We start from the raw sequence: 27,047 nt of genomic DNA on the forward strand, positions 1-27,047 counted from the left end.
TGGACTTCAAAGGAGACGACCAAGGAGGACAACATTGTTGAAAAAGAATCATAAAAAAGCCAGACTGGAATTTGCCAAACCACATGTTGACAAGCCACAAAGCCTCTGGAAGAATGTCCTATGGACAGATGAGACAAAAATTGAACTTTTTGGAAATGCACATCAGCTCTATGTTCACAGATGGAAAAATGAAGCATATCAAGAAAGGAACACTGTCCCTACTGTGAAACATGGAGGAGGCTCTGCTCTAGGGCTGCTTTGCTGCATCTGGCACAAAGTGTCAAGAATCTGTGCAGGGTACAATGAAATCTCAAGACTATCAAGGGTTTGTAGAGAGAAATATGCTTCCCAGTGTCAGAAAGCTTGGTATCAGTCGAATTTATTGTCTGTACATGTCCCCGCTTAATTGTAAAGTGCTGCGGAATATGTTGGCGCTATATAAATAAAAATTATTATTATATTATTATTATAGGTCAAGGGTTTTGCAACAGGATAATGACCCAAAACACACAGCTAAAAACATCCAAGAATGGCTAAGAGTAAAACATTGGACTATTCTGAAGTGGCCTTCTATGAGCCCATGCCATCTGGAAAAGGCAACCTTTAGACAGGAGACAACTGGAGCAGTTTGCTCCTGAGGAGTGGCCAAAATACCTGTCGAGAGGTGCAGAAGTCTCATTGACAGTTACATGAATTGTTTGATTGCAGTAATTGCCTCAAAATGTTGTGCAACAAATTATTAAGTGAAGGATTCCATCATTTCTGTCCCGGCCTATTTCAGGTGTTGTTTTTTTAATTTGGTGGAAGCATGGTTGAAAAGCAATGTCTGACTTTTATATGCTCATTTTCATAAATTACTTATTATTACTTTTGTCAGATTCAAGTTATTTCTGTTACCATTGTAGGTTTTTCTGTCATTAGGAAACACACCCGGCAAATTAAGTGGATTCTTCTCACTATAATATTGCCAAACACAGGGATCCTAAATGTTGTTTGAGCACACTGCAAGACTCAGAAGTGAGAGTGGATTTTGCTGGATTGGTTTATAGAAACTGTTGCTTTTCAACAGCCTTTGAGGCACTAATAGTGTGGGAACCTCTGTTTTTCCATTGACAGATGATGGACCTGAGTGGGGACTTGTTTTTTGTGAGATGACAATTGGTATTATTTTCGCCTACATAACATTGATTGGTTTCTTTTTATTCGATATTTGGGAGGCAGAATGAACAAATAGTTGAACACCACACACTACTGGTTCATCCAACAAGGTTTTCTATTCGACTGTGAACTGTCATTGTCTTGGTAAATAAAGGTTTTTTACATAGCTTGCCATTTTTATGTACAGTTTAAGTAGAACTGTTCAAAAATATAAAAAGATATTTTAATTAAAAAAAAATGTATTTTTTTTTTATCTTAGCAGATGACTGTACCAGGAGATCAGAGGGACAGTTGACATCTTCAATTTTTAAATCTGATGATCTTGAGATCCCACAAGATACAACTGAAGTGAATGCCATTACTCCAGATATATCATCACCCATTCACAGCAAAGATCTGTCATCTGATCCTATGAAACAGGTCCCATCTTCTGATTCATTACCGACTACTAAGGAAAATCAAAGTCACAAAAGAGGCATTCAAATACAAACTGTTCCTAATGCAAATATGTCATTTTCATGTTCAGAATGTGGGAAATGTTTTAACAAGAAATCACATTTTGTTAGACACCAAAGAACTCACACAGGGGAGAAGCCTTTTTCCTGTTCAGAATGTGGGAGTTGTTTTGCACATAAATCACATTTTGTTACACACCAAAGAACTGACACAGGGGAGAAGCCTTTTTCCTGTTCAGAATGTGGGAAATGTTTTGCACGTAAATCAGATTTTGTTACACACCATAGAACTCACACAGGGGAGGAGCCTTTTTCATGTTCAGAATGTGGGAAATGTTTTAAAAAGAAACTGGAGCTTGTTACTCACCAGAGAACTCACACAGGGGAGAAGCCTTTTTCATGTTCAGAATGTGGAAAATGTTTTAGCAATAAATCAAATTGTGTTAAGCACCAGAGAACTCACACAGGGAAGAAGCCTTTTTCATGCTCAGAATGTAACAAATGTTTTAACCAGAAATCACATCTTGTTAGTCACCAGAGAACTCACACAGGGGAGAAGCCTTTTTCCTGTTCAGAATGTGGGAAATGTTTTATCCAGAAATCAGATTTGGTTACTCACCAGAGAACTCACACAGGGGAGAAGCCGTTTTCCTGTTCAGAATGTGGGAAATGTTTTACCCAGAAAGGGACGCTTGTTAGACATCAGAGCAGTCACACAGAGGAGAGGCATTTTTCATTTTCTTAATGTGGGAAATATTTTACTTGGAAATCAACAGTTAATAAACATCAGAGATGTCACATAGGGGAGAAGCCTTTTTTATGTTCATAATGTTGGAATAGTTTTAACCAAAATTGAATCTTCTGAAATAGGTTGTCCCTTGTCATTCCTCATGTTTGCTGAAAAAAAGGATAAAACTAAACTTTATTAATTCCAAATGTAAAACTGTACCCATAATTCACCCCCTGAAGGTTAGTCAGAAAATGACTAATAAAAATAACATGTCAATCTCAGTATATAGGGTGAGGTGACGTATACACACTCACTCTCGAAGCCTCTCATTTCTACGGGTTTCATCGTCCTCACCAAAGGCGACTCATCAGGAGACTATTTAATATTGACCTATATTCAAGCAAGACTAGACTAAAACAACTAAAATCATGTATCATGTTATCCGAAACAGTCAGAAAACCAGCCACATATTGGCAGATCCCAGACTTCAAACTATATACTTCTTGTGATGAGCGGGCACTAAAATGCTTGGGTCGAGCAGATTGGTATACTCGGGTACTCGGCCAGAACAACGAGCCCAATGTAAGTCCATGGGAGACCTGAGTATTTTTACCGCGATCCCCCTGGGGGTCCTTTAAAGGTCTTAAAACGTCTGAAAATCATGGAAACACTCATCAATCATGACACAGGAACATCATGGGGATCACCTCTGGAGGCATTCCTGACTCCTATGCCATTTTTCCCGGTGCCACAAAAAACACACAAAAACGAAACCAAAACAGATTTTGCTGGGAAATATGTCAAGGTACATCCTTTGCAGGTTAATTGCTTGCCTGTAAGGCCAAATATTTAACCCCTGACCAAAAATTTCCTCCCCCACTTAGGCTTAGTTCAGACGCAGCAATTTTTAAGCGTTTTTCAACTTTAACATTGCTTTCAACCACTACAAATGCATTCACTGGGAAATGTCATTGTAACATGTAACAACCCTAGCTGGCCATGTGGTGTTTGAGACATAAGCAGACCCAACTTGTTTCATTTATGAAGGAGGGACTCTTAAAGTCCCAGAGCCTATTTTACTGGTGCATCAGGCAGCATTAATCTTCTTAAAGGGCCATTATTAAACAGTGGGTCTCCTAAACTGTTGTAGCCTATGCTGTGAGTGGATGGGCTGCCAAGAATTACTACGCAGCACAATACTACTTTCATAACATGTTCAGGAGGGCCTCTTGAAAAAATGTTGCATTGAATTCAAGGCCTGCCCTGCTACCAATTCATATGCACACTAATAAGCCTTTGAACCCACATACTGGATGGACCCATGCAAATCTGGAGCGCCCCCGTTAGGGCAGTGGGGTACTCGGTACCGAGTCCTTCGGTTCTCGGGGAATGTCACGGTGGCTGACCCGGTCCGTGGCCCTCGGGATGTCCGTGTTAAAGGGAAAGGTCTTTAAAGGGATATGGTCATGACACCACCTGTGGTATTCTGTCAGGGTGACCGATGCTGCTTTAAGGGGTCCGCTGGCGTGATGTTATGGCAGCTAGATGGTATACCTTCCCACAGGTGAAGTGTGTCCCCAGGGCTTCCCAGTGTGTAGATGGTGGATGGTGTGAGGCGCAGTGAAGAGCGAGGACACAAGGTTGCAGTCTCTTTATCTTTTACTGAAGGCTTCAGCATCCACAGTCCAGAGCACAGATCACAGGGCTGGCAGAGTCCTGCCGGTTTGGAGGAAAATTCAGAGTCCCCTTATCCAGGTGGAAATCAGTAGCCTTCCTCTAGCGCCTTGGTGTTGTAGTACGTAGTACCTTACTGCTAAGCCTCTCATAAGGTCCTCAGGGGAACAATGGCCAAGTTCTGGGACAGTTTTCTCAGACACTCCCATCATGGCGGCACAGAGGCAAGGGGTGCTGTCACAAGAAGTGAATTGTTTGGGAAGATGGTGAGGGAGTACCTTGCAGATTGTGCAAACGTCCTCCGTGATTCCTCTGTGCCTTTCAATTATTGGGTATCCAAGCATGATACGTGGCATAAACTGGCTCTCTTTGCCTTGGAGGTCCTGGCCTGCCCTGCTGCTAGCGTTCTGTCAGACAGGGTTTTTCAGTGCCGCTGGTGGAATTATAACAGATAAGCGCATCCGCCTGTCAACTGAAAATGCTGACAGGCTGACTGTTATAAAAATGAACAAGGCCTTGATTGGGAAATACTTTTGTACACCACCAAGTTAAAACAGCGAAACATAACCTCAAATACATTCTCTCTTTTGGGAAGGCGTATTCTCATGCACCTCTTCACCCCACATGGGTATACGCTTCCAGATTTGGTCTGTTTGTTCTTATCTTACTACTTATCCTCATCCTCCTGTTCTAGAACCAATATATCACCAGGATGAACGTGGTCTGTAAGGTGCATTTTGGCCAAGGGTGCTGTGATGGCACTCTTATTTTTTTTAAAAAAAGGACAACACATTGGGGAACTGGCCATGACATTATATTGGGCCTACTTCTTAACTCGGTCGCCTGCAATCTGTCCTGTACCTGCCAGTAGATCACCAGAGTGAACGTGCTCTGTACGGTGCATTTTGGCCAAGGGGGCTGTGATGGCACGCTTTTATTTTTTTTAAAAAGGATCCCACATTGGGGAATTGGGCATGACATTCCATTGGGCCGACTTCTTAACTCGGTCTCCTGCAATATAAAATGTTCCTGCCATTAGATCACCAGGGTAAATGTGCTCAGTACTGTTATAGGCCGTTGATATTTGGGCTAGGGGCATGCAATGGCACTAGTGTATTTTTTAAAAAGGTACCCCCATTGGGGAATTGTTTGGCAGATCATACACTGCATTACAAGTCTCAGAGACCCACACCACTACATTGGCCCTAATTCTTATCTCTGTTTCCTGCAATGTCTCTTCCTTATCTACGACGACATGACCTGGGTGAACATGCTTTGTATTGTTATAGGCCCGTGAAGTTTGGGCAAGGGTGGCTGTGATGGCAATAGTATATTTTTTAAACCGTTACCCCCCATTGGTGAAACCACATCCTTGATGGCAAACACTTCACATTTGTGTACCTTAAAGAGCTCACTGGAAAAGCTCCTTTTTGTGTTGCTTGGTTGCTCAAATTGGACACAATACACTTCATATCAATTTGATAATGCAATGATGTTAGTTTGGCTCAGTAGTTTATTACAAATATTTCTTTGTCCACTATATTAGATTCTCTCCTTGAGAGCCATAACTTTGGCTGCCTCAAATGTACAAATGGCGAATATACGAATGGTGATTTGTAAACAAGATTGAAATACTGTACATCGAATGCATTCAGACAATCACATAGCTGCATGTCTTGTAAAACATCTACAGATGTGACAGACAATGCACATAGTGACACTATCTTGATAAATGTTTGTTTTCTCACTTCAGAAACAGTTCGAAGCCTCTATATGTTTGCTGTTTGTCATTGTAAAACATTAAGGTTTACTGAACCTCTGCCTGTGGTGGTTTGATCTAAATCCTTGTGGCTTTTATTTTCTAGTGGTTTAATGGCCCCTCGTCTGACTCCATGATATCTCAGTTTCATACAACCTTGAAAGCAGGCCACTTTGAAGGTCTGGGTGAAACTAGAGTTACTACATAGTGTAAATCATGATATAAGACCAGAGAAACATGACTAAGACAGATGCCAAAACTGGGGTACCTGTACATGTACAGTGTGCTGATACCTGCATAATTGGGGACGCCCATGCAGTGTACGTAATCTCCCAGAGGTTCTCTGTCTTGGTGCTGCTTCTCTGATATTCCAGATGGATGATATTTAAAAGCCTCTTGGTGATGAACTAAGTAGACTGTATGAAGTTAATCTTCATATATACGTAATCAGTATATTTATGTAATCCTTATATGTAATTATTAACCTTTGTATGTTATTGTTAACATATACAAAAATGTACGCACTCACACTATTCAATCTTAATATTCCTTGAATGAAATTGCTTTGTATTGCAAGGATTAGACTTTTTTAAAGCCGTATCTGAACCTTAGTGTTAAAAACATGGCAAACACAATTGCCAAATTCTCCTGTAAATAATTCTGCAAAGAGGGAACCATCATACCATAAAAAATACGAGTGGATTTTCATGGACACATCCAGTATGTGGGTTCCAAGGCCTAATGGGGTGCATATGACTATGCAGCAGGGCTGGCCTTGCCGCCAATGTGTAAAACAAAGGAGTATGGAGCACAAAATGCATATTGTGAAGTGGATTTTCATGGGCCCATCCACTATGTGGGTTCAAAGGCTTATTGGGGTGCATATGAATTGGTAGCAGGGCAGGCCTTGAATTCAATGCACACTCTTTCAGGAGTCCCCCCTGGACGTCTTATGACAGGGGTATTGTGGTGTGTCGTAATTCTTGGCAGCCCATCCACTCACAGCATAGGCTACAACAGCTTAGGAGACCCACCGTTTCATAATGGCCCTTTAACCTTCGTCAGGCTGCATAATTTTACGTTAACAGGCTGCAGAGGTACAATTGTACCTTCATTTATATTTTATTGAAATTTGGCCAATATATTCTGGACCAAAACTGCAGAGATGTCACGAAATTTCAGCCCTCTACGGCTTTTCGAAAAAAAAGTTATTGCAATTATAAAATGGAATAGTTACAATTGCACCTACTCAGCCGGACGAAGGTTAAGAAGATTAATGCCACCTGATGCACCAGTAAAAATAGGCCCTGTGACGTTAAGAGTCCCTCCTTCATAAATGAAACAAGATGGGTCTGCTTATGTGTCACACACCACATGGCCAGCTAGGGGTGTTACATGGTACAATGAGATTTCCCAGTGAATGCATTTGTAGTGGTTGAAAGCAATGTTAAAGTTGAGAAACGCTTCAAAAAACGCAGCGTCTGAACTAAGCCTAAGAGGGAGAGGAAATTTTCGGTCTGGGGTTAAATATTTGGCCTTACAGGCAAGTCACTAACCTGCAAAGGATGTACCTTACCTACATATTTCCCAGCAAAACCTGTTTTGGTTTTGTTTTAATGTGTCTTTTGTGGCACCGGGAAAAATGGCATGAATCTTGTAAAAAAATGATTAAAGACTTCCGGGAGGCGGAGCCTGTTGATGGCCGCATTGTACAAGAGCTCCCAGGCCACAGGGGATTTATAAGACCTTATCCCCTAAGCTGCTACACCGAACGGCCAGGATAAGCACCGGACAAGGATTCACATCTCAGAGGATCCAGCTCTCCAGGTGCCCCGGAGTTCCGTGGCGCAGGCAGCGCCGAAAGTAGTACCGCACGCAGCGAAGCCCCCCTGAAGCAGGAGTTGGTGGGGGAAGGACGCCACGTGGTCCCCAGGAGACCAAGGAGACATACGGTGCTACAGCCCAAAAGTCACTTACCCGGAGATTAAAGGAGGAAGGTGAGCGGTGACAGGGGAGGTACGCGGCAACCGTTGATTGCTGGTGGCGGGAACGGAGAGGGAAGCCGCAGTGCACCGGCGCCGTCTTGGCTGGGATCTGTGTGCACAGCTACAGTGTCCCCAGGCTGAGCCGACCTTTCAGCACTGCATCTCCGGGTCTGCAACAACGCAGATTGTGATCTGGGAGATAGAAGACACAGGGGAGTTGAGCGGTGAGGAGCTGTGGAATCCCGGTGTTATTTCCTTTGTGGAGTTTTATAAGGCATCGGAGGCAATACTAGCTCAACACTGCGGGTGGCAGCAGAGGCTTCACTAGATCTCACCTAAAGCAAATACTGATGTAATTAACTATTTATGCGACATTACCGACATCTCTGCTCATTATACCAGCATCTGACTTCATATGGATAAATTTGCGGGCAAGAATGCCAGGGCTGGCAGAAATTCGACACGTAATCAGTTAAGCACCTCCCCAATATCAAAAAATCCTGATATTGCTAGCGATAACCCTCAGTCTATTGCAAACGCTATCATAGATCGTTTAATGTCTGAAATAGACAATAGGCTGGCAGCTTTTCAAACTTCCTTGGACATGATAGTGTCGCAAGTCAATGCTCAGGGTGTGCGTATGGATGAGGCAGAGCAAAGAATCTCAGATTTAGAAGACTCTACTAAGGCCCTGAACGAAAAACTGGACAATAAAGAGAAGGATATCTCAGACCTGCGGGACAAAGTAGACGACCTTGAAAACAGGTCTCGTCGTAACAACTTAAGAATCATAGGCCTTCCTGAGTCGGTCCCCCCATCAGAGCTGGTTAAGATTACATCGGAATGGCTACCAAAATCTCTAGGTATTTTACCAGCTTCAGGAGCAATGGCTATTGAAAGAGCCCACAGACTGGGACCCCCGAGGGGAGGTGAGGGAGATAGGCCAAGACCGGTCATTTTTAGAGTCCTGGACTTCCAAGACAAAGAGCGCATTCTATCAGCATTCAGGAAGCAAAGATCCCTATTCTATGACAAAAGTAAAATTCTCTTGTTCCAGGACTATTCGGCTGCTTTGGCAGCCAGACGCAAGGCATTTACTCCTGTCTGCAACGGTTCTACGTTTTGGTATGTCGGGGAAAAATTGGATCTTCAACGACCCAGTAAAGGCCCTGAAATTTCTTCAGGGGGATCTCCAATCACAAGCTGCACCTGGCAATACTTGAACATAAGATGCTGATTTAGTTTATTAGTCTTCGGTGATGTCGTGGTTAATGTTATTATTTGTACATTCATCAGGGACATGTTTATTCTGTTTTGCTCATTCTGCTTATGAGCACATTGGGTTCAGTCACTCAATTCACAGTTACAAAGTTTATTTTGTTAGGGGGGATGGGTCTCTGCGTGCACAAACTTAATACTTTTGACTTGGGAGCTATCACGCCCACTCGCTGGGATGGGCGGGGGTCCCACTCACAGCTATTGTACACTGGTCAAATGTTTTTCCGTGTGGGTGTGGGTTGATGGCAGTTCAGGTCACTTCTGAGGATTCCGCAATCCGCTCTCTGCATTGGTGCTCGTGGAATGTTAACGGGTTGAATACCCCAATTAAGAGGAGAAAGGTACTTAATTTTTTACATATAAAAAACTTTCACATCATCTTTCTGCAGGAAACACACTGGATAAAAAATAATCACCCGTCTATGTACAGTAGAAAGTACATTCTATGTGCTGAGGCTTCATATTCAAAAAAACAGCGGGGAGTAGCCATATTAATTCATAATAGCCTTAAGTATGAAGTAATTGATACGATGGAGGATCCACAAGGGAGATTCCTCCTGGTTAGAGTGGTGATAGAAGGGATGAACTTCAGCCTGGCTAATATATACGCCCCTAATACTCCTGACACACAATTTCAAGATAGAATCATGGAGAGCATGGCAGGTGGGACACATCTAGGGTAGTCATGGGGGGCGACTTTAATGAGGTGGGTGACGCCTCTATGGATAGATCTAGACCACGGACTACACAGCAATCAACTCAGGGTAACTACATACAATCATTGTCGGAGCAGCTAGACTTGGTGGATGTCTGGAGATTGCAACACCCAATAGAGAGGGACTACTCTCATTACTCTCATGTACATGACTCTCACGCCAGTATTGACTGTTGGCTCTTACACTCATCACTACTACCACTAATATTACAAACAGATATACAAAATATTCATATATCAGATCATGCCCCAGTAACTTTTAAGTCAAGTTTAACAATCCCTATAGCTCAGGAGAGGGAGTGGCGTTTTCCCTCATACCTTTTTCAGTCAGAGGATTTTAAAAAATATCTACAAATGTCATGGGAGGTTTACAAGAATGACAATCGCTCTCATTGTGACGATGCGATGTTGTTTTGGATGGCTTCCAAGGACGTATTAAGGGGACAAATTATATCCTACGTTAGCCACAAAAGAAAAGAATTAATGAAAAGGACACTAGAAACACAAAGTTCCTTAACCCAAGCCTATAAATATTTCAAATTAAACAATACGCTATTAACAAAACAGAAATTCTTAGAGGCCAAGGAGGAAGCAGACACTTTGGCGCACGATATGGCTATGAATAATTTAGATTACCAAAAGCATAAATATTTTAAATGGGGTAACAAACCAGGGAGGGTACTGGCGTCCCTTACGCGACCATTTAGGAAGGCGACGAGAATACATAAAATAAAGCAACGTAATGGCCCTATTTTAACAAGTAATGAGGAGATAGTGAATGAGTTTGGGTCATTCTTTGGGGAGTTGTACAAATTGGAGCCAAAAGAGGGAGGGGAAAATAAGAACTTCTTACAAAGACACCTGGTGCCAACACTCATGGAGGAGGAGAGGGTGGCCATCAGTTTTCCCATTACTCCCACAGAGATTCTACAAGTTATAAACAAACTAAAGATTTCCAAGGCACCTGGCCCGGATGGGTTCAGGAATGAACATTATAAAATCCTGGGAGCCCCCATAGCACCTCATCTTAGCGAGTTGTGGAATAAGGTGGTCATGAATGGTCACCTTCCAGATCGGTTTAACGAAGCAGTTATCATTGTTCTTCCAAAACCGTGCAAGTTGAGGGTTATAGACCAATATCGTTACTTAACTCCGACTTCAAGATTTTTACAAAAATCCTGGCCGACAGACTCCAAAAAATAATCCCAAATCTGATCACACCCCAACAAACGGGATTTATACATGGTAAATCTATTAGATATAACATCAGAACGGCCCTGGGTGCTATATCTTACAGTAGAGTACATAAACATATGAAAACTATTGTGGGTAGCCTAGACGCCGATAAGGCGTTCGATAGGGTGGCATGGGATTATTTGCATGACCTATTAACATTTAGAAATTTTGGCCCTTGGTTCTGTGATGCAGTTAAAACAATTTATAAAAACCCGTTGTCTAGAATCTCGGTAAACAACATTTTATTTAGGTCTTTTGAAATCCAACTGGGAACGCGCCATAGCTGCCCATTGTCGCCCCTGTTATTTAATCTGGCGCTAGATCCACTCTTAAGAACGCTGCAGACTGAATCGGCATTTGAGGGTGTCAAGGTGGGGGCTACCTCAATTAAAATCTCAGCTTTTGCTGACGATATTCTTTTGTTTATTGCGAACTCAGACCGTGCAATACCGGCCATTATGAAAGTTTTGGCAGATGCTCTGGCTTTAAGGTCAATTACAATAAATCGGAGGCTCTGGCGATATTCAGGTCTGGGAGACTGCGGGACCCCCTGTTCCCATTTCATTGGAGTCTGGAGTCTATTAAATATTTAGGGATTCGGCTTCCAGCAGATCCGTGCATATTATATAGAGTAAATTACAAACCACTGATAGCTTCAATCATTAGTCTTCTTCAGTCATGGAAACTGTTATGACCTGGTGCTTAGGACAACAATGGACCTGGTGGTTAAGAGCACACAAAATGACCTGATAGTTTCTAATAACATGGGACGAGCTCTGAGACGTGGGAACCCTGCTGACCGCAATCCCTAATCCTATCACACCACACTAGAAATAGCCGTGGAGCGCTCCTGACGCTCCCTATGCGCCTCGTCACAGCCTAAGAAACTAGCTAGCCCTGAAGATAGTAAAATAAGCCTACCTTGCGTCAGAGAAAATTCCCCAAAGGAAAAGGCAGCCCCCCACATATAATGACTGTGAGTAAAGATGAAAATACAAACACAGAGATGAAATAGATTTAGCAAAGTGAGGCCCGACTTACTGAATAGACCGAGGATAGGAAAGATAGCTTTGCAGACAGCACAAAACCTACAAAAGACCACGCAGAGGGCGCAAAAAGACCCTCCGCACCGGCTAACGGTACGGAAGTGCTCCCTCTGCGTCCCAGAGCTTCCAGCAAGCAAGAATAAACCAAAATAGCAAGCTGGACAGAAAAAATAGCAAACAAATGAAACACAAGCAGAACTTAGCTTATGCAGGGAAGTCAGGCCACAAAAACGATCCAGGAGAAAGCAAGACCAATACTGGAACATTGACTGGAGGCCAGGAGCAAAGCACTAGGTGGAGTTAAATAGAGCAGCACCTAAAGACTTAACCTCGTCACCTGTGGACGGAAACTCAGAAGCCGCAGCCCCACTCACATCCACCAGAGGAAGCCCAAGGACAGAACCAGCCGAAGTACCATTCATGACCACAGGAGGGAGCTTGCCAACAGAATTCACAACAGGAAACACTTTACATTATCTTTCTCAGGCCGATGTCACCTGATCAAAATGGTTGAATCAGAATGGTTGAATCAAAATGGTTGAATCAGAATTTTTAGCTGTAGGACATTATTGCATGAGAGCTTGGCTGAGTAGATTACACAAGAAGGAAAACACACAGCAAGTCAGCAGGATCTAGGAGCAACATGGCAGATGTGACAACCTACATGGTCAGCTGCAGCATGTGCTACATGTTCGCAGATCGACCAGAAGAAGAATCCAATTTCACCTGTCAGAAGTGTAGACTAGTGGCCCTTTTAGAAGAAAAGGTGCGGGGTCTGGAAGAAAGAATAGCAACTTTGAAATTCATCAAAGAGAATGATGACTTTCTAGACAGAACAGAAGCATCTCTACTGGTCACAGAAGGTGAAAAAAGTGTCAGAGAACCTCTAAAAGCAGACGAGTGGAAGCATGTGACCAAAAGAAGCAAGAAGACCATGGAGAAATCACCAACCACACAACTGAAGAACCGATATCAAATCTTTGTAGAGGATGAAGATGGCACACCTAAGGATGAAACAATACCAGCAAGCAAAAAAGAAAAGGGCACACAGCAACAAGTGACAGCAAAAAGTACAGCCAAGAAGCAACGAAGAGTGGTGGTGGTGGGAGACTCACTACTGAGAGGCACAGAAACAGCCATCTGCAGACCGGACATAACTGCAAGAGAAGTATGCTGCCTTCCAGGTGCGATGATCAAGGATGTGACCGATAGGATACCAAAGCTCTTCAGCTCCAAGGACGTCCACCCATTTCTTCTGATACATGTTGGCACCAATGACACGGCAAGGAAGGACCTACCGACAATCTGCAAAGACTTTGAAGAGTTGGGGAAGAAAGTAAAGGAACTGGATGCACAGGTAGTTTTTTCTTCTATCCTTCCAGTAGACGGGCATGGCACCAGGAGATGGAACAGGATCCTTGATGCAAACAACTGGCTAAGACGATGGTGCAGACAACAAGGATTCGGATTCCTGGACCACGGTGTGAATTACTGGTACGATGGACTCCTCGCCAGAGACGGACTACACCTCAACAAACCTGGGAAACACACATTCGCCAGAAGACTCGCTACACTCATCAGGAGGGCGTTAAACTAGAAGAAGAGGGGATGGGAAGAAAAACATTAGACTCGACCAAAGAAGACCCAGGAAAACATACTCAGAAGGGAGGTAAGAACATTTCTAAAACAATCCACAGCAAGGAGATTGGAACAAAACAAAATCCTCTAAACTGCATGCTCGCAAACGCCAGAAGCCTGACAAACAAGATGGAAGAACTAGAAGCAGAAATATCTACAGGTAACTTTTACATAGTGGGAATAACCGAGACATGGTTAGATGAAAGCTATGACTGGGCAGTTAACTTACAGGGTTACAGTCTGTTTAGAAAGGATCGTAAAAATCGGAGAGGAGGAGGGGTTTGTCTCTATGTAAAGTCTTGTCTAAAGTCCACTTTAAGGGAGGATATTAGCGAAGGAAATGAGGATGTCGAGTCCATATGGGTCGAAATTCATGGAGGGAAAAATGGTAACAAAATTCTCATTGGGGTCTGTTACAAACCCCCAAATATAACAGAAATCACGGAAAGTCTACTTCTAAAGCAGATAGATGAAGCTGCAACCCATAATGAGGTCCTGGTTATGGGGGACTTTAACTACCCGGATATTAACTGGGAAACAGAAACCTGTGAAACCCATAAAGGCAACAGGTTTCTGCTAATAACCAAGAAAAATTATCTTTCACAATTGGTGCAGAATCCAACCAGAGGAGCAGCACTTTTAGACCTAATACTATCTAATAGACCTGACAGAATAACAAATCTGCAGGTGGTTGGGCATCTAGGAAATAGCGACCACAATATTGTGCAGTTTCACTTGTCTTTCACTAGGGGGACTTGTCAGGGAGTCACAAAAACACTGAACTTTAGGAAGGCAAAGTTTGACCAGCTTAGAGATGCCCTTAATCTGGTAGACTGGGACAATATCCTCAGAAATAAGAATACAGATAATAAATGGAAAATGTTTAAGAACATCCTAAATAGGCACTGTAAGCGGTTTATACCTTGTGGGAATAAAAGGACTAGAAATAGGAAAAACCCAATGTGGCTAAACAAAGAAGTAAGACAGGCAATTAACAGTAAAAAGAAAGCATTTGCACTACTAAAGCAGGATGGCACCATTGAAGCTCTAAAAAACTATAGGGAGAAAAATACTTTATCTAAAAAACTAATTAAAGCTGCCAAAAAGGAAACAGAGAAGCACATTGCTAAGGAGAGTAAAACTAATCCCAAACTGTTCTTCAACTATATCAATAGTAAAAGAATAAAAACTGAAAATGTAGGCCCCTTAAAAAATAGTGAGGAAAGAATGGTTGTAGATGACGAGGAAAAAGCTAACATATTAAACACCTTCTTCTCCACGGTATTCACGGTGGAAAATGAAATGCTAGGTGAAATCCCAAGAAACAATGAAAACCCTATATTAAGGGTCACCAATCTAACCCAAGAAGAGGTGCGAAACCGGCTAAATAAGATCAAAATAGATAAATCTCCGGGTCCGGATGGCATACACCCACGAGTACTAAGAGAACTAAGTAATGTAATAGATAAACCATTATTTCTTATTTTTAGGGACTCTATAGCGACAGGGTCTGTTCCGCAGGACTGGCGCATAGCAAATGTGGTGCCAATATTCAAAAAGGGCTCTAAAAGTGAACCTGGAAATTATAGGCCAGTAAGTCTAACCTCTATTGTTGGTAAAATATTTGAAGGGTTTCTGAGGGATGTTATTCTGGATTATCTCAATGAGAATAACTGTTTAACTCCATATCAGCATGGGTTTATGAGAAATCGCTGCTGTCAAACCAATCTAATCAGTTTTTATGAAGAGGTAAGCTATAGGCTGGACCACGGTGAGTCATTGGACGTGGTATATCTCGATTTTTCCAAAGCGTTTGATACCGTGCCGCACAAGAGGTTGGTACACAAAATGAGAATGCTTGGTCTGGGGGAAAATGTGTGTAAATGGGTTAGTAACTGGCTTAGTGATAGAAGGCAGAGGGTGGTTATAAATGGTATAGCCTCTAACTGGGTCGCTGTGACCAGTGGGGTACCGCAGGGGTCAGTATTGGGACCTGTTCTCTTCAACATATTCATTAATGATCTGGTAGAAGGTTTACACAGTAAAATATCGATATTTGCAGATGATACAAAACTATGTAAAGCAGTTAATACAAGAGAAGATAGTATTCTGCTACAGATGGATCTGGATAAGTTGGAAACTTGGGCTGAAAGGTGGCAGATGAGGTTTAACAATGATAAATGTAAGGTTATACACATGGGAAGGAATCAATATCACCATTACACACTGAACGGGAAACCACTGGGTAAATCTGACAGGGAGAAGGACTTGGGGATCCTAGTTAATGATAAACTTACCTGGAGTAGCCAGTGCCAGGCAGCAGCTGCCAAGGCAAACAGGTGGGGTGCATTAAAAGAGGTCTGGATACACATGATGAGAGCATTATACTGCCTCTGTACAAATCCCTAGTTAGACCGCACATGGAGTACTGTGTCCAGTTTTGGGCACCGGTGCTCAGGAAGGATATAATGGAACTAGAGAGAGTACAAAGGAGGGCAACAAAATTAATAAAGGGGATGGGAGAACTACAATACCCAGATAGATTAGCGAAATTAGGATTATTTAGTCTAGAAAAAAGACGACTGAGGGGCGATCTAATAACCATGTATAAGTATATAAGGGGACAATACAAATATCTCGCTGAGGATCTGTTTATACCAAGGAAGGTGACGGGCACAAGGGGGCATTCTTTGCGTCTGGAGGAGAGAAGGTTTTTCCACCAACATAGAAGAGGATTCTTTACTGTTAGGGCAGTGAGAATCTGGAATTGCTTGCCTGAGGAGGTGGTGATGGCGAACTCAGTCGAGGGGTTCAAGAGAGGCCTGGATGTCTTCCTGGAGCAGAACAATATTGTATCATACAATTATTAGGTTCTGTAGAAGGACGTAGATCTGGGGATTTATTATGATGGAATATAGGCTGAACTGGATGGACAAATGTCTTTTTTCGGCCTTACTAACTATGTTACTATGTTGCATTCCCCAAATTGCTGTACGCTTTTCAGACCTTGCCTCTACTGCTATCTAAGGTAGACCTCAGTTTGCTAAATTCAACTTTTCAAAAGTTTGTCTGGGGTGTGGGGGGCAGATCGCGTATAGGTCTCATAAAATTACAGGCGTTAAGGGCAGAGGGCGGAATCAACTTCCCCGACGTAGGAAGATATAACTTGGCGGCCAACTTTAGATATGCCATCGATTGGATAAGAGGTGTCTCCCACTATGCTAACGTTGATTTAGAGCAACAAATATGTCCACACATCTCACTGCCGGCAATGTTGCATTTGGGTGGGGAGGGGCTTCCAACGGAGTTACGGGAACACCCGACGATGTGGCAGACAATACTGACTTGGAGACGATGTAGAAGGCTTTGTAATTTACGGGCTGGACTGTCCCCATTTCAATCATTTCTTGGTAATCCTGGGCTCCTGAAAGGTAATCCACCATTAAGCTACAGGCTTCTGGCTGAAGAGGGATGTAGACTAGCAATAGATTTGATGAATCTTGACTTTTCTGTGCTCTCTTTTGACGCAGCATCACAGCGTTTTCCATTATTTAAGAACAACCCCTTCTTATTCCTTCAGGCACGGAGTTTGGTTCAAAAGTGTATACTGACCGGGGGGGTGGGGAGGAACAAATTGGATGGCTATTTTAGGAATACAGGATCACAGCCAGCGTCCATAAGTGGCATTTATTCTCTGTTACGCAGGAGTTGGACATGGGAAGGGAGAGATACAGGATTAGCAAAGTGGTCAAAAGACCTTCCGGGCTTGAGAGTAGGGGAATTTCTTGATGCTACTAATGCGCTAAGAAAAATTTTGACATATAGTAGTTATACTGACATTGGGTCTATTGATTCTACATAGGGCTTATATTAGCCCACACCTGCAGTCTAGGATGTCTCTTACGACTCTTTATTATTGCTCCAAATGCAAAATGCGTAACACTGACATATATCATCACTTATGGAGCTGTTCGAAGATTCAAGATCTGTGGGGTACCTTACATGACGAATTGCAGAGGATGTGTGGGATTAGTTTCTCACTCACACCACAATGGGCCATTTTCAACATTTTGGAGGAGGCTCATCACAGCCTACCTAAACATGTTAAAGCAACACTCATGATTTGGGCCTCTGCTTCCAGGAAAACCATACTGCAATACTGATTGAGTCCGATTGCCCCACCATTTTCTCTTATTCAAGCTAAAGTTATGTTCCTTTTCAGAATGGAGTGGATAGACGCGCAGACCACCAAAGAAAAGATGTCTGGCAAATTCCTAACCACATGGTCTCTCTTTATTCCATCTCTTCCTCTTGGGGTTAAGGAAAAATTGCGAGCCCAGTTTGAAAACACACAATGGTATTTATTACAGCGGATAAGTGGTTACACACCAATTCCATAATATAAACCAAAGGTTGAGTGCACGCAGAGAAGGGGTGGTTGGGGAGGGGAGGGGGGGAGAGTTTGGGTTCAGGAGTTCTTGTTATTGATGTTTATTTGTCTTACTATTCAAAACCTAATAAACAAATTTTCAAAAAAAAAAAAAATGATTAAAGCTGTGAACTAGGAGTCAGGAATGCTTCCAGGGGCGATCCCCATGATGTTCCTGTGTCATTTGAGGAGTGTTTCCATCATTTTCAGATGTTTTTAGACCTTAAAAGGACCCCCGGAGGAGGGGGTCACGGTAAAAATACTCGGGTCTCCCATAGACTTACATTGGGCTCGTTGTTCTGGCCGAGTACCTGAGTATTTCAATTTGCTCGACCCGAGCAACGAGCACCCGAGCATTTTAGTGCTCGCCCATCACTATTCAGAAATTAATATTTTGTGGAATAACCATGATTTTTAATCACAGCTTTCATGCATCTTGGCAGCTTTCCAGCAGTGTTTCTCACTGCTTCTGGCACAAAGATGTAAGCAGTTCTTCTTTGCTTGATGGCTTGTGACTATCCATCATCCTCTTGATTACATTCCAGAGGTTTCCAATGGTGTTCAGGTCTGGAGAATGGGCTGCCCACGACAGGGTTTTGATGTGGTGGTTTCTTAATTTTTGCCAGAGCTGTATATATTACCCCAATTGCCACTGCACAAAAGCAATCAGGAAGAGCCGAGTCGATGCTCAAGAATTAGCGCTTCTAATAGACGCTCCATTTCTCGTGCAGCTGAGGACTTGTCTTATTAGTGTTGGTAGGGGCCAATATCCATGGACCTTCACAGCTTTTTAATATCAGCCCTTAGCTGTCTGTTTTGCCTTAGCTGGTTATTAAAAATGGAGGGGGCCCCAATTAATTTTTTGGGTGAGTCCACCCATTGTTTAATAACCAGCAAAGAAAAAGCAGACAGCTGTTCACTGATTAATAGGCTGAAAAGGTAAATCTTTATTGTACCCTTCCCAGCATAATGAGACCAGCTCACAGCCAATGTGGTATCAAACTTTCGTGCTGTAAAATGGGAACAGTAAGCGGTAAAGGTGAAAAATGGAACAAAAAGGGGGTAAGCAGGACAATAGCCCTGAAAACAAATGTGGATAGTAAGATCACTTAAAATAACAGAGAATAAAAAGCAATAATAATCTTGAAAAAAGAGGCATAGGTCCAAATGTAGGAGGAGGTGTAGTAGGTGGATGAGCTTGAGGTGAATGTGGCAAAGAAAGTGGAAGAGGCAGGGGACGGGGTATCCAACAGGTTTTTTTTTTTTTTTGGGGGGGGGGGTGGTTCTTATTTTTTTTTTTTTTAGAGACAGCACTTAAAAGAACATAGTATAAAATAAAAAAGAACAATGTAGATGCAGTAGTTGGATGTCCTAGTGGAGGAGGTGGTGTAGGTGGACGAGCAGTATGTGGACATTGCAGGGTAGGTGGAAGAGGCAGGCCTGATGGTATCCAACATTATTTTTGTGGATTTTATTTCTCTTCCTTTTTGGTGAAGCCCCAAAATAAAACAAATGGCAAATAAAATATAACAATGTCTGGGTGCAGATGGTACATTTGTCTGGGCAGCCAAAGGTACAGACAAGTCCTGTGGACTCCACTCCTGGTTTCTTTTAATGAATGCGAGAGTGCCCACGTTGGCTTTGGACAGGTGGATGTGCCCATGTGTGATTATATCCCCTACGGTGATAAACACACGTTCCAACATTACACTTGCCACGGGGCATGCCAGCACTTCCAAGTCAAAAAGTACAAGCCTAGGCCATGTGTCCAGTTTGGAAACCAAGAAGTTAAATGGGCAGACCCATCACTTAGTACATGCAGACGTGTGGACATGGACTCTTCCACCATGTTTTTATAACGCTGGCACCTGGTTATATAGACCGTATCAGATGGTGGTGCTGGATGCTGTGGCATGCTGATGAATTTTTTTTCACATTTTAGCCAACCTAACCTTCCCTTCCGAGGTGGTGACCCAGCTGCGTTGGTGACTTCCTCCTCCTCTGCCTTGTTTCTTCTGTCAGGTGGGAATGCCGTCAGTAGTGCCCCTACCAGCATGTGCCTGTATTCACACATTTTGCCATCCCACCACAGTGACAGAAGTAATAATTGTACTTTGCCTTTACTGGGTGGCCACCCTGCTGGATCCCTTCTGCAATCAGTAGGGGTATGATCTGGGCAACTGTGTGGTCGTTGCGCAGGCACAGCAGACTGTATTGGCTCATCCCATCCTCTCTCTGTTGGAGTCCCTCAAGGCTCTGTCCTAGGGCCCCTACTTTTTTCCATCTATACCCTTGGCCTAGGACAACTCAAAGTCCCATGGCTTCCAGTATCACCTGTATGCTGATGACACTCAGATCTACCTCTCTCGCCCAGATGTCACCTCTCTGCTGTCCAGAATCCCGAAGTGTCTATCAGCCATATCCTCCTTCTTCACCTCTCGCTTCCTAAAACTCAATGTAGACAATACCGAACTCATCATCTTTCCTCCATCTCGCGTATCCCCCTTACCTGATCTATCTGTTATGGTAAACGGCATCACGCTCTCTCCTGCACCTGAAGTCCGCTGCCTTGGGGTAACTCTCGACTCTGCCCTGTCCTTCAAACCGCACATCCAAACTCTTGCCAACTCCTGTCGCCTCCAGCTCAAACATAATGCCAGAATCGGTCCCTTCCTCTGCCCTCAATCTACTACTACTACTTTGTGCATGCCCTCATCATCAACTGCCTCAATTACTGCAACATCCTCCTCTGTGGCTTCCCCTCTAACTCTCTTGCACCACTCCAGTCTGTCATCAACTCTGCTGCCCGGCTAATCCACCTCTCTCCTCCCCTCTGCAAATCCCTCCACTGGCTCCCAATTCCCCAACGGATCCAGTTCAAACTACACAGTGATCTACAAAGCCATCCACAACCTGTCCCCTCCCTATATCTGTGAACTATTCTCCCAATATCTTCCCTCACGTAATCTTCGATCCTCCCAAGACCTCCTACTCTCCTCCACACTTATTCATTCCTCACACAACCGCCTCCAAGATTTCTCCCCAATATCCCCCATCCTCAGGAATTCCACGCCTCAACACGTCTGATTATTCACCACCCTCGGATCCGTTAGATGGTACCTGAAAACCCATCTCTTCAAGAAAGCCTACAATAACCATTCTGCCGCCTCACCATCGCCAGAGCTGCTGCACCCCCGACCTTCTGTCTCTTCCTCATTATCCCATAGAATGTAAATCCGCAAGGACAGGGTCCTCTCCCCTCTGTACCATAGTAACATAGTTAGTGAAGCCGAAAAAAGACATTTGTCCATCCAGTTCAGCCTATATTCCATCATAATAAATCCCCAGATCTACGTCCTTCTACAGAACCTAATAATTGTATGATACAATACTGCTCTGCTCCAGGAAGACATCCAGGCCTCTCTTGAAACCCTCGACTGAGTTCGCCATCACCACCTCCTCAGGCAAGCAATTCCAGATTCTCACTGCCCTAACAGAAAAGAATCCTCTTCTATGTTGGTGGAAAATCCTTCTCTCCTCCAGACGCAAAGAATGCCCCCTTGTGCCCGTCACCTTCCTTGGTATAAACAGATCCTCAGCGAGATATTTGTATTGTCCCCATATATACTTATACATGGTTATTAGATCGCCCCTCAGTCGTCTTTTTTCTAGACTAAATAATCCTAATTTCGCTAATCTAATGTAGTTCTCCCATCCCCTTTATTAATTTTGTTGCCCTCCTTTGTACGCTCTCTAGTTCCATTATATCCTTCCTGAGCACCAGTGACCAAAACTGGACACAGTACTCCATGTGCGGTCTAACTAAGGATTTGTACAGAGGCAGTATAATGCTCTCATCATGTGTATCCAGACCTCTTTTAATGCACCCCATGATCCTGTTTGCCTTGGCAGCTGCTGCCTGGCACTGGCTGCTCCAGGTAAGTTTATCATTAACTAGGATCCCCAAGTCCTTCTCCCTGTCAGATTTACCCAGTAGTTTCCCGTTCAGTGTGTAATGGTGATATTGATTCCTTCTTCCCATGTGTATAACCTTACATTTATCATTGTTAAACCTCATCTGCCACCTTTCAGCCCAAGTTTCCAACTTATCCAGATCCATCTGTAGCAGAATACTATCTTCTCTTGTATTAACTGCTTTACATAGTTTTGTATCATCTGCAAATATCGATATTTTACTGTGTAAACCTTCTACGAGATCATTAATGAATATGTTGAAGAGAACAGGTCCCAATACCGACCCCTGCGGTACCCCACTGGTCACAGCGACCCAATTAGAGACTGTACCATTTATAACCACCCTCTGCTTTCTATCACTAAGCCAGTTACTAACCTATTTACACACATTTTCCCCCAGAACAAGCATTCTCATTTTGTGTACCAACCTCTTGTGCGGCACGGTATCAAACGCTTTGGAAAAATCGAGATATACCACGTCCAATGACTCACCGTGGTCCAGCCTATAGCTTACCTCTTCATAAAAACTGATTAGATTGGTTTGACAGGACCGGTCTGTCATTGTAAATTTGTTCACTGTAAATGATATCTATAACCCGGTATATAACCCCTTTCTCATGTACAGCACCATATAAATAATAATAGTTCATGTCAGGCTGCCCAGAGGCAAAGACAAACTGTCCTCTGTGGGAGGTGTATGGTCTATGTCCTCCCTGCCATGCTCCAGTGATGCCCGTGAGCTACTTTGAGTGCCACCCTGTTGTGTTCACGACATGGTGAAGGGTTGTTCCACAGAACTACTCGCCCGTGCGTGCTGCAGCTGAAACTCCAGTATTGCTTCTGCTCGCACAGCCTCTACAGCGTATTCAACTTTTGAGTTCCACCTTGTTGATATGTCACATATGAGGCGCTGAGCGAGAAGGCAGAAGTGACGCTGCAGTGCAGACCGTCAAGCAGCTGCAGGGTGTGAACGCCATAATCGTGCACAGATGACCTCTCACATATGGGTAATTTTTAAGAAAGATTTGCACCACTAAACTTGACACATGTGCCAGGCAAGGGATGTGGTCAAACCAGCTAGGCCTAGAGCTGCTACCAGATTTCGCCCGTTATCCCACACCACCAGGCCTGGATTTAGGTCCAGCGGTACCAACCACTCATCAGTCTCGTTTATTCCTTGTCCACAGCTCTTGCGCAGTATGGAACTTGTCCCCGAAAATGATGAGTTTGAGAACAGCCTACTGTCTTTTCCCCCTGGCTGTGATGAAGTTGCTGGTGCAAGTCTTACTGCTAGGTGATGGAGTAAGCGGAGTAGGAGGCCACATGGGCAGAGCAATGTCCAACAATAGATGTAGCACATGCGCTAGAACGCCTTCCTCCTCTGTCTCAGCTGCCACATTTACCCAGTGTGCAGATAGGGAGATGTAACGTCCCTGCCCATACTTACTGGTCTACGTATTGGTAGTTATCTGGACCTTGCCACTGATGGCGTTGCACAGTGCACACCTGATTTTGGTTGCAACTAGAGTTGAGCGAACATGATCGGCTCCCTCCTTAGTCGGCAAGCTTATAGCACTTGCCGACTAGTTGCATAGGGAACCCGGCTTCCTGGATCGTGCCGGCTGATCCGCTGTCTGCCGCCGCAGCTGCATGCGCCGCGGCTGTGTGACAGGCACATCACATGCATGGAGAGCCTATTTGTTGGGCTAGTGTCGCTGGATCATCACGTTGGATACCATAACCCCACAGGGATTAAATGAAAACATTAGCTTTTCATCATTCTTGTAATCGTGTGTGTCTGTTCTGGGGTTGCCCTGGCTGTATATGGTGTTTTTACTATAGCCATTGATCACCTGTCCTTGGAGTCTTTGTTTATAATTTTATTTTAACTTTGTGTGTTTTTTCACTTATTTTATCAGTGTACGCTATACTGGATCCTAGATTCTTCAATTTTCAATCTTGCTATATCCCTATTGTGATTGGTACTCCTGTGGACTTGGAGACCTGGATCCTTCATCTGCATCATCATTGAAACCAGAAGTATACTGGATTGGATTAGTGCTATCATCTCTCTATATTAAATGGACCACAATATTGTATTATATTTATATGTTGTGGGATTCATGTCTCTATAGCTTATCATTATGTTTATATATCTATTTATTTGGCATTTATACTACTACTGCTGCCCACATTAGAGATGGCCGCTTTTTCATTTCCGCCCTTTATGTGTCTCTCTTTGGGCGCCGTGCAGTATGGTATAGGCATTGTCATGGGAACTCTTTTCCCTACACTCATTGCGGCCTGGTTACTTCCTGCCACGGGTAGCGCATGTGCGCTGATGCCCCCTCCGCCTCTTCTCCACATAGGCGTCTATTACATGCGGTGAGTGTATGCCATGGGAACTTTGTCCCAACACTCACCGCTCTCTGACGCCGGACGGGATGATTGGATAGGGTGGGCTCCGGCCCCACGTGCTCGTTAGACGTGGTTGGAGCTAACCTTACTCTATGCAGGTGATTGGTTCCTGCTTTCATATGGGGATATTTAAACCTTGAATCTTGCACATTTACACATTCTCCCATGAAGAAGCAGCGGCGAAACGTGCGTTGGGGTATCTGTGCGGTGGGTGTCCGGCGTCCATGTGTAAGACATGCTCTGATATATATATGCATTACTTGCACTTTATCTCTGGACTCATGGGAACATGGTAATTTTGCCACATGGCATATATTATAGTACATTGGTTCCTGTGATCTGTGGCATTTGTTTTGCCCATTCATATTACGGTTGTTTCTGGCTACTCTTTTTTGTATATGGAAACAGGAACACATGGGCTACTTGCACAGTGAACAAGTCTGTATGATCATGTTCACACACCACCAAGAAACCTGAAGACACAAAAGAGAATAGTAAAACCAAAAACACTCAGTTTGAAAAAATGTTGCAGTAATCCGCAAGTGCTAGTAAAAGATGTAAAAAACAGGGTATTTGGTTGATACGTTTTTTGCAAAAAATGTATACTAAGCTGCTCTACCAATCTTCACGGTATACCCTTATCAGAGCAGTCCTAACTAATGTATGCAATCCCTATCTGATGTATTTAAAAACCTGATCATCTGTATATAACCTGTGTGAACAGGGTTCAGAGAGGAAAAATCCATGTGTGCATACAGGGTAGAACAGCTATTGTGCAGATAGCCCAAGAGGAGTGGTGGAACTCCCCAGTCTTGTAGACACAAGAGAACAATTATGGAAACAGGAACACATGGGCTACTTGCACAGTGAACAAGTCTGTATGATCATGTTCACACACCACCAAGAAACCTGAAGACACAAAAGAGAATAGTAAAACCAAAAACACTCAGTTTGAAAAAATGTTGCAGTAATCCGCAAGTGCTAGTAAAAGATGTAAAAAACAGGGTATTTGGTTGATACGTTTTTTGCAAAAAATGTATACTAAGCTGCTCTACCAATCTTCACGGTATACCCTTATCAGAGCAGTCCTAACTAATGTATGCAATCCCTATCTGATGTATTTAAAAACCTGATCATCTGTATATAACCTGTGTGAACAGGGTTCAGAGAGGAAAAATCCATGTGTGCATACAGGGTAGAACAGCTATTGTGCAGATAGCCCAAGAGGAGTGGTGGAACTCCCCAGTCTTGTAGACACAAGAGAACAATTATGGAAACAGGAACACATGGGCTACTTGCACAGTGAACAAGTCTGTATGATCATGTTCACACACCACCAAGAAACCTGAAGACACAAAAGAGAATAGTAAAACCAAAAACACTCAGTTTGAAAAAATGTTGCAGTAATCCGCAAGTGCTAGTAAAAGATGTAAAAAACAGGGTATTTGGTTGATACGTTTTTTGCAAAAAATGTATACTAAGCTGCTCTACCAATCTTCACGGTATACCCTTATCAGAGCAGTCCTAACTAATGTATGCAATCCCTATCTGATGTATTTAAAAACCTGATCATCTGTATATAACCTGTGTGAACAGGGTTCAGAGAGGAAAAATCCATGTGTGCATACAGGGTAGAACAGCTATTGTGCAGATAGCCCAAGAGGAGTGGTGGAACTCCCCAGTCTTGTAGACACAAGAGAACAATTATGGAAACAGGAACACATGGGCTACTTGCACAGTGAACAAGTCTGTATGATCATGTTCACACACCACCAAGAAACCTGAAGACACAAAAGAGAATAGTAAAACCAAAAACACTCAGTTTGAAAAAATGTTGCAGTAATCCGCAAGTGCTAGTAAAAGATGTAAAAAACAGGGTATTTGGTTGATACGTTTTTTGCAAAAAATGTATACTAAGCTGCTCTACCAATCTTCACGGTATACCCTTATCAGAGCAGTCCTAACTAATGTATGCAATCCCTATCTGATGTATTTAAAAACCTGATCATCTGTATATAACCTGTGTGAACAGGGTTCAGAGAGGAAAAATCCATGTGTGCATACAGGGTAGAACAGCTATTGTGCAGATAGCCCAAGAGGAGTGGTGGAACTCCCCAGTCTTGTAGACACAAGAGAACAATTATGGAAACAGGAACACATGGGCTACTTGCACAGTGAACAAGTCTGTATGATCATGTTCACACACCACCAAGAAACCTGAAGACACAAAAGAGAATAGTAAAACCAAAAACACTCAGTTTGAAAAAATGTTGCAGTAATCCGCAAGTGCTAGTAAAAGATGTAAAAAACAGGGTATTTGGTTGATACGTTTTTTGCAAAAAATGTATACTAAGCTGCTCTACCAATCTTCACGGTATACCCTTATCAGAGCAGTCCTAACTAATGTATGCAATCCCTATCTGATGTATTTAAAAACCTGATCATCTGTATATAACCTGTGTGAACAGGGTTCAGAGAGGAAAAATCCATGTGTGCATACAGGGTAGAACAGCTATTGTGCAGATAGCCCAAGAGGAGTGGTGGAACTCCC

The 27,047-nt window shown here is 43.2% G+C and overlaps 1 protein-coding gene and 1 long non-coding RNA gene across 2 annotated transcripts in view; one reads left to right on the forward strand and one right to left on the reverse strand.

Annotated features, from left to right (window-relative positions):
* Nucleotides 1-2,651, forward strand: part of LOC138667360 (oocyte zinc finger protein XlCOF6.1-like) — a 43,814-nt gene extending 41,163 nt beyond the window's left edge. The window contains exon 6 of the mRNA XM_069755587.1: nucleotides 1,418-2,651. Coding sequence (XP_069611688.1) covers nucleotides 1,418-2,358 — 941 coding nt within the window. The 3' untranslated portion in view covers nucleotides 2,359-2,651. The remainder of the gene's footprint in view (nucleotides 1-1,417) is intronic.
* The window catches only part of LOC138667361 (uncharacterized), a 29,963-nt gene continuing 5,329 nt past the window's right edge, over nucleotides 2,414-27,047 (reverse strand). The window contains exons 2-3 of the long non-coding RNA XR_011318725.1: nucleotides 7,754-7,953; nucleotides 2,414-2,510 (exon numbers count right to left, since the gene is read on the reverse strand). This is a non-coding gene — a long non-coding RNA (uncharacterized lncRNA). The remainder of the gene's footprint in view (nucleotides 2,511-7,753; nucleotides 7,954-27,047) is intronic.

This window comes from Ranitomeya imitator, chromosome 2 (genome assembly GCF_032444005.1).
Source record: "Ranitomeya imitator isolate aRanImi1 chromosome 2, aRanImi1.pri, whole genome shotgun sequence".
NCBI lineage: Eukaryota > Metazoa > Chordata > Amphibia > Anura > Dendrobatidae > Ranitomeya > Ranitomeya imitator.